Here is a 12,668-nt window from a genome sequence, read left to right as displayed (position 1 = left end):
GCCTCTAAACAGCCCAGTTTGGACCAATTCATGGTGGAGGGAGCCTCTAAAAAACCCAGTTTGGACCAATTCATGGTGGAGGGAGCCTCTAAACAGCCAAGTTTTGGGAAATTCATGGTGGAGGGAGCCCCTAAAAACCCCAGTTTGGACCAATTCATGGTGGAGGGAGCCTCTAAACAGCCCAGTTTGGGCAAATTCATGGTGGAGGGAGCCTCTAAAAAACCCAGTTTGGACCAATTCATGGTGGAGGGAGCCTCTAACCAGCCCAGTTTGGACCAATTCATGGTGGAGGGAGCCTCTAAACAGCCCAGTTTGGGCAAATTCATGGTGGAGGGAGCCTCTAAACAGCCCAGTTTGGACCAATTCATGGTGGAGGGAGCCTCTAAAAAACCCAGTTTGGACCAATTCATGGTGGAGGGAGCCTCTAAACAGCCAAGTTTTGGGAAATTCATGGTGGAGGGAGCCCCTAAAAACCCCAGTTTGGACCAATTCATGGTGGAGGGAGCCTCTAAACAGCCCAGTTTGGGCAAATTCATGGTGGAGGGAGCCTCTAAAAAACCCAGTTTGGACCAATTCATGGTGGAGGGAGCCTCTAACCAGCCCAGTTTGGACCAATTAATGGTGGAGGGAGCCTCTAAACAGCCAAGTTTGGACCAATTCATGGTGGAGGGAGCCTCTAAACAGCCAAGTTTTGGGAAATTCATGGTGGAGGGAGCCCCTAAAAACCCCAGTTTGGACCAATTCATGGTGGAGGGAGCCTCTAAACAGCCCAGTTTGGGCAAATTCATGGTGGAGGGAGCCTCTAAAAAACCCAGTTTGGACCAATTCATGGTGGAGGGAGCCTCTAACCAGCCCAGTTTGGGCAAATTCATGGTGGAGGGAGCCCCTAAAAACCCCAGTTTGGACCAATTCATGGTGGAGGGAGCCTCTAAAAAACCCAGTTTGGACCAATTCATGGTGGAGGGAGCCTCTAACCAGCCCAGTTTGGACCAATTCATGGTGGAGGGAGCCTCTAAACAGCCAAGTTTTGGGAAATTCATGGTGGAGGGAGCCCCTAAAAACCCCAGTTTGGGCAAATTCATGGTGGATGGAGCCTCTAAAAAACCCAGTTTGGACCAATTCATGGTGGAGGGAGCCTCTAACCAGCCCAGTTTGGACCAATTAATGGTGGAGGGAGCCTCTAAACAGCCAAGTTTGGACCAATTCATGGTGGAGGGAGCCTCTAACCAGCCCAGTTTGGACCAATTAATGGTGGAGGGAGCCTCTAAACAGCCAAGTTTGGACCAATTCATGGTGGAGGGAGCCTCTAACCAGCCCAGTTTGGACCAATTCATGGTGGAGGGAGCCTCTAACCAGCCCAGTTTGGGCAAATTCATGGTGGAGGGAGCCTCTAAAAAACCCAGCTTGGACCAATTCATGGTGGAGGGAGCCTCTAACCAGCCCAGTTTGGGCAAATTCATGGTGGAGGGAGCCTCTAAACAGCCCAGTTTGGGCAAATTCATGGTGGAGGGAGCCTCTAAACAGCCCAGTTTGGACCAATTCATGGTGGAGGGAGCCTCTAAAAAACCCAGTTTGGACCAATTCATGGTGGAGGGAGCCTCTAAACAGCCAAGTTTTGGGAAATTCATGGTGGAGGGAGCCCCTAAAAACCCCAGTTTGGACCAATTCATGGTGGAGGGAGCCTCTAAACAGCCCAGTTTGGGCAAATTCATGGTGGAGGGAGCCTCTAAAAAACCCAGTTTGGACCAATTCATGGTGGAGGGAGCCTCTAACCAGCCCAGTTTGGGCAAATTCATGGTGGAGGGAGCCTCTAAACAGCCAAGTTTTGGGAAATTCATGGTGGAGGGAGCCTCTAACCAGCCCAGTTTGGACCAATTAATGGTGGAGGGAGCCTCTAAACAGCCAAGTTTGGACCAATTCATGGTGGAGGGAGCCTCTAAACAGCCAAGTTTTGGGAAATTCATGGTGGAGGGAGCCCCTAAAACCCCAGTTTGGACCAATTAATGGTGGAGGGAGCCTCTAAACAGCCAAGTTTTGGGAAATTCATGGTGGAGGGAGCCTCTAACCAGCCCAGTTTGGACCAATTAATGGTGGAGGGAGCCTCTAAACAGCCAAGTTTGGACCAATTCATGGTGGAGGGAGCCTCTAACCAGCCCAGTTTGGACCAATTAATGGTGGAGGGAGCCTCTAAATAGCCAAGTTTGGACCAATTCATGGTGGAGGGAGCCTCTAACCAGCCCAGTTTGGACCAATTCATGGTGGAGGGAGCCTCTAACCAGCCCAGTTTGGGCAAATTCATGGTGGAGGGAGCCTCTAAAAAACCCAGCTTGGACCAATTCATGGTGGAGGGAGCCTCTAACCAGCAGAGTTGGTGGAAATCAGGGTGGAGGGAGCCTCTAACCAGCAGAGTTGGGGGAAATCAGGGTGGAGGGAGCCTAGTATTAGCAGAATTGTGCAACGCTTATGGTGGATGAGTATGAGGATGCGGAGGAATTGGAGAGGTTGAGTACAGACATGGAGTTTCATGTTGGGGTGCTTTACACAGGTGGGCACAAAAATGACGGCTCTACCCAGTGGTGGTTCATTTTTATCAAAGTGAGCCGGTCGGCACTCTCAGCTGACAGACGGGTGCGCTTGTCAGTGATGATGCCACCGGCTGCACTGAACACCCTCTCAGGACGCTGGCGGCAGGACAGGACAGCACCTCCAAGGCATATAGGGCAAGTTCAAGCCACAGGTCCAACTTCGACACCCAATACGTGTAGGGCGCAGAGGGGTCGGAGAGGACAGGGCTGTGGTCGGAAAGGTATTCCCGCAACATGCGCCTATACTTCTCACGCCTGGTGACACTAGGACCCTCCGTGGCGGCACTTTGGCGAGGGGGTGCCATCAAGGTGTCCCAGACCTTAGACAGTGTGCCCCTCGTTTGTGTGGACCGGTGAGAACTTGGTTGCCTACTGGAGGAACTGCCCTCCCTGCCGCCAACGTCACATGCTGGAAACATCTCCATCATATTCTGCACCAATTGCCTGTGGCAAGCATTGATGCGATTGGCCCTCCCCTCTACCGGAATAAAAGACGAGATGTTGTTTTTATACCGGGGGTCAAGGATAGCAAAGATCCAGTACTGGTTGTCCTCCATGATTTTGACAATACGCTTGTCGGTTGTAAAGCACCCCAACATGAACTCAGCCATGTCTGCCACAGTGTTAGTTGGCATGACTCCTCTGGCCCCACCGGAAAGTTCAATCTCCATTTCCTCCTCATCCTCCATGTCTACCCATCCGCGCTGCAACAATGGGACGATTCGAAGTTGCCCGGAAGCCTCCTGTATCACCATCACATCATCGGACAACTCTTCTTCCTCCTCCTCCTCCTCCTCCTCCATTAAACGCAGTGAAGCGGACAGATGTGTGGACCTACTCTCCAGCTGTGACGGATCGGATGCTATCCCTAACTCCTCTGTGTGATCTGAGTTATCCCTGATGTCAATCAGGGATTCTCTCAGAACACACAAGAGCGGGATTGTAAGGCTCACCATCGCATCCTCAGAGCTCACCCTCCTTGTGGACTCCTCAAAGACCCGTAGGATGTCACAAAGGTCTCTCATCCATGGCCACTCATGGATGTGAAACTGAGGCAGCTGACTTTGTGGCACCCTAGGGTTTTGTAGCTGGTATTCCATCAAAGGTCTCTGCTGCTCAACCACTCTATTCAACATCTGAAACGTTGAGTTCCAGCGTGTGGGGACGTCGCACAAAAGCCGGTGTTGTGGCACATGCAGGCGTTGCTGGAGAGATTTTAAGCTAGCAGCGGCTACTGTCGACTTGCGAAAGTGGGCGCACATGCGCCGCACTTTCACCAGTAGCTCTGGAACATTGGGGTAGCTCTTTAGGAAACGTTGCACCACTAGGTTGAAGACGTGGGCCAGGCATGGAACATGTTGGAGTCCGGCAAGCTCCAGAGCTGCTACCAGGTTCCGGCCGTTATCACAAACGACCATGCCTGGGCCCAGGTGCAGCGGCTCAAACCATATTGCCGTCTCATCGAGGAGGGCATCCCTCACCTCGGAGGCAGTGTGCTGTCTGTCCCCCAAGCTGATCAGCTTCAGCACAGCCTGCTGACGTCTACCAATGCCAGTGCTGCAACGTTTCCAACTCGTAGCTGGGGTCAATCTAACAGCGGAGGAGGAGGCGGTGGCGGAGGAGGAGGCGGTGGCAGAGGAGGAGGCGGTAGAGGAGGAGGAGGAGGAGGGGGGTGTTCTTCTCGTGTCCCTGCCAGGAATGTTAGGCGGGGAGACGAGGTACACCGGGCCAGTTTGGGAAGCAGTCCCAGCCTCAACTACATTCACCCAGTGTGCCGTCAGTGAAATGTAGCGTCCCTGTCCGCATGCACTTGTCCACGCGTCGGTGGTCAAGTGGACCTTTGTGCAAAGCGCGGAACTAAGGGCCCGCCTGATGTTGAGTGACACGTGCTGGTGCAAGGTGGGGACGGCACACCGGGAGAAGTAGTGACGGCTAGGGACGGCATAGCGAGGTGCCGCAGTTGCCATCAGGTCCAGGAAGGCGGGAGTTTCAACAAGCCGGAACGCCAACATCTCCTGGGCCAGCAGTTTAGCGATGTTGGCGTTCAAGGCTTGCGCGTGTGGGTGGTTAGCAGTGTATTTCTGCCGCCGCTCCAATGTCTGAGAGATGGTGGGTTGTTGTAAAGAAGCGCCTGATGGTGCCTTTGATGGTGCAGGAGAAGGAGATAAGACAGGAACAGGGGAGGATGAGGGAGAAGTCAACAAAGTGGCGGAGGCAGATGAAGTGGTGTCCTGGCTCGTCCTCTGGAGTGCATCGCCAGCACAGTCAGCAGTGGCAGTGGCAGAGGCAGTGGCAGAGGCAGTGGCAGTGGCGTGAACGGCAGGCGGCCTTTGTCCTGCTGTTGCTGCCTGCCACTGATTCCAGTGCTTGGATTCCAAATGACGGCGCATTGAAGTGGTGGACAGGTTGCTCTTCTCAGAGCCCCTAATCAATTTCGAGAGGCAAATTGTGCAGACAACACTATATCTGTCCTCGGCGCATTCCTTGAAAAAACTCCACACCTTCAAGAAACGTGCCCTCGAGGTGGGAGTTTTTCGGGGCTGGGTACGAACTGGAACATCTTGGGAGATTCCGGGTGTGGCCTGGCTTCGCCTAAGCTGCTGACCTCTGCCTCTGCCTCTAGCTACCCTTTTTGGTGCTGCACCTGCCTCAACATCCACACTACTTTCCCCGCTTGACATCCCCCCTGTCCAGGTCGGGTCAGTGTCCTCATCATCCACCACTTCCTCTTCCAACTCCTGTCTCATCTCCTCCTCCCGCACAATGCGCCGGTCAACTGGATGCCCTGACGGCAACTGCGTCACATCATCGTCGATGAGGGTGGGTTGCTGGTCATCCACCACCAAATCGAACGGAGATGGAGGAGACTCTAGTGTTTGAGCATCTGGACACAGATGCTCCTCTGTTAGGTTCGTGGAATCGTGATGTGGAGAGGCAGGTTGAGGGACAATGAAAGGAGCGGAGAACAGCTCTGGGGAGCAGGGACAGTTTGGGTTATTGTTCTGTAAAGCTTCGGAATTTTGGGAGGAAGGAAGACAAGACTGTTGGGTAATAGGAGGAGAGGAGGCAGAGTCTGACTGGCTGCTGGACAATGTGCTGTAAGCGTTCTCTGACAGCCATTGCAAGACCTGTTCCTGGTTCTCGGGCCTACTAAGGTTTGTACCCTGCAGTTTAGTTAATGTGGCAAGCAACCCTGGCACTGTGGAGTGGCGCAATGCTTGCTGCCCCACAGGAGTAGGCACGGGACGCCCTGTGGCTTCACTGCTACCTTGCTCCCCAGAACCATTCCCCCGACCTCGCCCACGGCCTCGTCCACGTCCCTTTCCGGGAGCCTTGCGCATTTTGAATTCCTAGTTAGAAATTGGCACTGTATACCAGTAGTAAAAATTGTGGGTGCACGTAACCCCAATATATTCTTTGAATTACCAGTCAGAAACTGGCACTATATGGCAGTAGCAAGAAATGAGGGTATTTGTATTCCCAATATATTCTTTGAATTCCCAGTCAGACAATGGCACTGTATACCAGTAGTAAAAATTGTGGGTGCACGTAACCCCAATATATTCTTTGAATTACCAGTCAGAAACTGGCACTATATGGCAGTAGCAAGAAATGAGGGTATTTGTATTCCCAATATATTCTTTGAATTCCCAGTCAGACAATGGCACTGTATACCAGTAGTAAAAATTGTGGGTGCACGTAACCCCAATATATTCTTTGAATTACCAGTCAGAAACTGGCACTATATGGCAGTAGCAAGAAATGAGGGTATTTATAACCCCAATATATTCTTTGAATTCCCAGTCAGACAATGGCACTGTATACCAGTAGTAAAAATTGTGGGTGCACGTAACCCCAATATATTCTTTGAATTACCAGTCAGAAACTGGCACTATATGGCAGTAGCAAGAAATGAGGGTATTTGTATTCCCAATATATTCTTTGAATTCCCAGTCAGACAATGGCACTGTATACCAGTAGTAAAAATTGTGGGTGCACGTAACCCCAATATATTCTTTGAATTACCAGTCAGAAACTGGCACTATATGGCAGTAGCAAGAAATGAGGGTATTTATAACCCCAATATATTCTTTGAATTCCCAGTCAGATAATGGCACTGTATACCAGTAGTAAAAATTGTGGGTGCACGTAACCCCAATATATTCTTTGAATTACCAGTCAGAAACTGGCACTATATGGCAGTAGCAAGAAATGAGGGTATTTGTATTCCCAATATATTCTTTGAATTCCCAGTCAGACAATGGCACTGTATACCAGTAGTAAAAATTGTGGGTGCACGTAACCCCAATATATTCTTTGAATTACCAGTCAGAAACTGGCACTATATGGCAGTAGCAAGAAATGAGGGTATTTGTATTCCCAATATATTCTATGAATTCCCAGTCAGACAATGGCACTGTATACCAGTAGTAAAAATTGTGGGTGCACGTAACCCCAATATATTCTTTGAATTACCAGTCAGAAACTGGCACTATATGGCAGTAGCAAGAAATGAGGGTATTTGTATTCCCAATATATTCTTTGAATTCCCAGTCAGACAATGGCACTGTATACCAGTAGTAAAAATTGTGGGTGCACGTAACCCCAATATATTCTTTGAATTACCAGTCAGAAACTGGCACTATATGGCAGTAGCAAGAAATGAGGGTATTTATAACCCCAATATATTCTTTGAATTCCCAGTCAGACAATGGCACTGTATACCAGTAGTAAAAATTGTGGGTGCACGTAACCCCAATATATTCTTTGAATTACCAGTCAGAAACTGGCACTATATGGCAGTAGCAAGAAATGAGGGTATTTGTATTCCCAATATATTCTTTGAATTCCCAGTCAGACAATGGCACTGTATACCAGTAGTAAAAATTGTGGGTGCACGTAACTCCAATATATTCTTTGAATTACCAGTCAGAAACTGGCACTATATGGCAGTAGCAAGAAATGAGGGTATTTGTATTCCCAATATATTCTTTGAATTCCCAGTCAGACAATGGCACTGTATACCAGTAGTAAAAATTGTGGGTGCACGTAACCCCAATATATTCTTTGAATTACCAGTCAGAAACTGGCACTATATGGCAGTAGCAAGAAATGAGGGTATTTATAACCCCAATATATTCTTTGAATTCCCAGTCAGACAATGGCACTGTATACCAGTAGTAAAAATTGTGGGTGCACGTAACCCCAATATATTCTTTGAATTACCAGTCAGAAACTGGCACTATATGGCAGTAGCAAGAAATGAGGGTATTTGTATTCCCAATATATTCTTTGAATTCCCAGTCAGACAATGGCACTGTATACCAGTAGTAAAAATTGTGGGTGCACGTAACCCCAATATATTCTTTGAATTACCAGTCAGAAACTGGCACTATATGGCAGTAGCAAGAAATGAGGGTATTTGTATTCCCAATATATTCTTTGAATTCCCAGTCAGACAATGGCACTGTATACCAGTAGTAAAAATTGTGGGTGCACGTAACCCCAATATATTCTTTGAATTACCAGTCAGAAACTGGCACTATATGGCAGTAGCAAGAAATGAGGGTATTTATAACCCCAATATATTCTTTGAATTCCCAGTCAGACAATGGCACTGTATACCAGTAGTAAAAATTGTGGGTGCACGTAACCCCAATATATTCTTTGAATTACCAGTCAGAAACTGGCACTATATGGCAGTAGCAAGAAATGAGGGTATTTGTATTCCCAATATATTCTTTGAATTCCCAGTCAGACAATGGCACTGTATACCAGTAGTAAAAATTGTGGGTGCACGTAACCCCAATATATTCTTTGAATTACCAGTCAGAAACTGGCACTATATGGCAGTAGTAAGAAATGAGGGTATTTATAACCCCAATATATTCTTTGAATTCCCAGTCAGACAATGGCACTGTATACCAGTAGTAAAAATTGTGGGTGCACGTAACCCCAATATATTCTTTGAATTACCAGTCAGAAACTGGCACTATATGGCAGTAGCAAGAAATGAGGGTATTTGTATTCCCAATATATTCTTTGAATTCCCAGTCAGACAATGGCACTGTATACCAGTAGTAAAAATTGTGGGTGCACGTAACCCCAATATATTCTTTGAATTACCAGTCAGAAACTGGCACTATATGGCAGTAGCAAGAAATGAGGGTATTTATAACCCCAATATATTCTATGAATTCCCAGTCAGACAATGGCACTGTATACCAGTAGTAAAAATTGTGGGTGCACGTAACCCCAATATATTCTTTGAATTACCATTGTGGGTGCACGTAACCCCAATATATTCTTTGAATTACCAGTCAGAAACTGGCACTATATGGCAGTAGCAAGAAATGAGGGTATTTGTATTCCCAATATATTCTTTGAATTCCCAGTCAGACAATGGCACTGTATACCAGTAGTAAAAATTGTGGGTGCACGTAACCCCAATATATTCTTTGAATTACCAGTCAGAAACTGGCACTATATGGCAGTAGCAAGAAATGAGGGTATTTATAACCCCAATATATTCTTTGAATTCCCAGTCAGACAATGGCACTGTATACCAGTAGTAAAAATTGTGGGTGCACGTAACCCCAATATATTCTTTGAATTACCAGTCAGAAACTGGCACTATATGGCAGTAGCAAGAAATGAGGGTATTTGTATTCCCAATATATTCTTTGAATTCCCAGTCAGACAATGGCACTGTATACCAGTAGTAAAAATTGTGGGTGCACGTAACTCCAATATATTCTTTGAATTACCAGTCAGAAACTGGCACTATATGGCAGTAGCAAGAAATGAGGGTATTTGTATTCCCAATATATTCTTTGAATTTCCAGTCAGACAATGGCACTGTATACCAGTAGTAAAAATTGTGGGTGCACGTAACCCCAATATATTCTTTGAATTACCAGTCAGAAACTGGCACTATATGGCAGTAGTAAGAAATGAGGGTATTTATAACCCCAATATATTCTTTGAATTCCCAATCAGACAATGGCACTGTATACCAGTAGTAAAAATTGTGGGTGCACGTAACCCCAATATATTCTTTGAATTACCAGTCAGAAACTGGCACTATATGGCAGTAGCAAGAAATGAGGGTATTTGTATTCCCAATATATTCTTTGAATTCCCAGTCAGACAATGGCACTGTATACCAGTAGTAAAAATTGTGGGTGCACGTAACCCCAATATATTCTTTGAATTACCAGTCAGAAACTGGCACTATATGGCAGTAGCAAGAAATGAGGGTATTTATAACCCCAATATATTCTTTGAATTCCCAGTCAGACAATGGCACTGTATACCAGTAGTAAAAATTGTGGGTGCACGTAACCCCAATATATTCTTTGAATTACCAGTCAGAAACTGGCACTATATGGCAGTAGCAAGCAATGAGGGTATTTGTATTCCCAATATATTCTTTGAATTCCCAGTCAGACAATGGCACTGTATACCAGTAGTAAAAATTGTGGGTGCACGTAACCCCAATATATTCTTTGAATTACCAGTCAGAAACTGGCACTATATGGCAGTAGCAAGAAATGAGGGTATTTGTATTCCCAATATATTCTTTGAATTCCCAGTCAGACAATGGCACTGTATACCAGTAGTAAAAATTGTGGGTGCACGTAACCCCAATATATTCTTTGAATTACCAGTCAGAAACTGGCACTATATGGCAGTAGCAAGAAATGAGGGTATTTGTATTCCCAATATATTCTTTGAATTCCCAGTCAGACAATGGCACTGTATACCAGTAGTAAAAATTGTGGGTGCACGTAACCCCAATATATTCTTTGAATTACCAGTCAGAAACTGGCACTATATGGCAGTAGCAAGAAATGAGGGTATTTATAACCCCAATATATTCTTTGAATTCCCAGTCAGACAATGGCACTATATGGCAGTAGCAAAAATAGTGGGTGTATATAGCCCCAATTCTATTGCTAGGGGACTTGCAGGGTATTTCTGGGGTGAAGGTGGGGGGCACACCGTTGGAACGGGTATCGGGGGTATATATCGGGTATACGGGAATACACTGACAGTGTATTCCATTCAGGATCCTGGGAAAGCTGGGTTGCGGCGATTGAGCCCGTCAGTGCCACGTTACACTGACAAGCTTCTCCCTGGAATTTAGCTCTTACAAGAGCTGTTGTGGTTGTCTTCTCCTTCCTATCCTAGCCTGTCCCTGCCTACCCAGAATCTAAGCCCTAGCTAGCTGGACGGAAACCTCCGTCCTCGGTGAATTGCAAGCTCAGAATGACGCGAACCTGGGCGGCGCTGTTCTTTTAAATTAGAGGTCACATGTTTTCGGCAGCCAATGGGTTTTGCCTACTTTTTTCAACGTCACCGGTGTCGTAGTTCCTGTCCCACCTACCCTGCGCTGTTATTGGAGCAAAAAAGGCGCCAGGGAAGGTGGGAGGGGAATCGAGTAATGGCGCACTTTACCACGCGGTGTTCGATTCGATTCGAACATGCCGAACAGCCTAATATCCGATCGAACATGAGTTCGATAGAACACTGTTCGCTCATCTCTATTAATTAGGCTTTAAAAAAATGTATATATTTTTCTTGCTCTTGCTAAGGTGTAGTAAAGTTTCCTGCATCTAAATATTATATGTAATCAGTTCTGTATACTATAATATACTATGCTATACCATACAGTGACATTCATCAAAAGTAATATAATAAAACAAAATTAAGCTTAAGACTATTTTTTGAGAGAAGTTCTCAGTAGTTGATACCTTTTTTAATGGCTAACTTAAAAAGTTTTTTGATTACATATCGAGCTTTCGAGACTTTATAGAGGTCTCTTCATCAGGATAGACCTCTATAGAGTCTCGAAAGCTCGATATGTCATCAAAAAACTTTTTAAGTTAGCCATTAAAAAAGGTATCAACTACTGAGAACTTCTCTCAAAAAATTTCTTTCATTTCATATCCACTGGCTAACACGGTACAAGGATATTTTTTCTTATGCTTAAGACTAGTACAAAACATATTGATTTGATAAGTAAAGGTTTTCTCAGAATTCTAGAAAATAGCCTGCCTTGAGACATTGTTGCCCTATTGCTCAGCAGGCTAGTCCTAGCACAGAGTGGAGAAAGAAAGTATTTGTCGTAAGGATATATTATGAGAAGTCCTCCAGCATCTTTACTTGAGATTTATAACTCTGACAGAGCAGAGACGGATTAGAGAACTCCAGACATGTAGAAAATAGAAGTCATCTTACCTATCAGAAACAGACTCACAGGTACCAGAAATTCTACGTAGTGCACTGAAAGCATTGTGTTTGCTCGCAGTGTTGTCTTCTCAGTTTCAGAATATTTTACTCCAGGTGGGAAGGAAGTGCATTGCCAAGCCCATAACTTGCATGGACATGCTGGATTTCTAAAGGAATTCATATAAATCCTACTAGTTATTGCTATGCTTGTTATATGTTACTAGAATAGAATATGATTATATATTTGACAAACAAACACACATATGCTGTTTTTTTCCATCAATTAATGTTTGGTTTTTAGCTATAGTGGGAGCCATAGGGGTAGATCTATAAAACTTACCCATAGTAACCAATTATAGCAAAGCTTTCATTTATTATGAGTAAAGATGGGTGAATCGGTTTATAACAAGCCGAACCCGGCTTGAACCCATCCTGAATATTACAAACTGTTACGTTTTTAAGAAAACAGAACAAATGGTGATTCACTTTAGACAAACAAAAATGGCCGTATTACAAGAAAATGGCCTCCTTTTAGACCAGAAAATACAAAGCAGACAATGTCAATTGTATAGTGGTTTAAAAGAGGTGATCCTCATGGCTAGAAAAATCTCTGTGCATTTACTTGAGATCGGCTGTACTTTTGTGGGCGGTAGGGGGACTATAAATATAGATGAAGTGACAATAAATATAGACGATGTGAAGTGCCCTGAGAAAACGGGATAGTATTCAAGATACTGTTGTGGACTGATGTGTAGTAAATGTATCGAAGTTAACCATCTTCCAATGTCCATATTTGTTCCTAAGTCAATATTTCAAGGTCTCAAAAAAGATGGGTAACATACCAGTTAG

The 12,668-nt window shown here is 45.5% G+C and overlaps 1 protein-coding gene across 1 annotated transcript in view; it reads right to left on the bottom strand.

Moving 5' to 3' along the window:
• The window catches only part of LOC142213858 (disintegrin and metalloproteinase domain-containing protein 10-like), a 60,762-nt gene extending 48,863 nt beyond the window's left edge, over nt 1-11,899 (bottom strand). Inside the window, exon 1 of the mRNA XM_075282421.1 lies at nt 11,829-11,899. Within this exon, the coding sequence (XP_075138522.1) occupies nt 11,829-11,883 (55 nt within the window). The 5' untranslated portion in view covers nt 11,884-11,899. The remainder of the gene's footprint in view (nt 1-11,828) is intronic.
• Between the last annotated feature and the right edge of the window lie 769 nt (nt 11,900-12,668).

This window comes from Leptodactylus fuscus, chromosome 1 (assembly GCF_031893055.1).
Source record: "Leptodactylus fuscus isolate aLepFus1 chromosome 1, aLepFus1.hap2, whole genome shotgun sequence".
NCBI classification, from domain to species: domain Eukaryota; kingdom Metazoa; phylum Chordata; class Amphibia; order Anura; family Leptodactylidae; genus Leptodactylus; species Leptodactylus fuscus.
The sequence above is the reverse complement of the archived record's forward strand: the minus strand, read 5'-3'. Positions and strand labels throughout refer to the sequence as shown.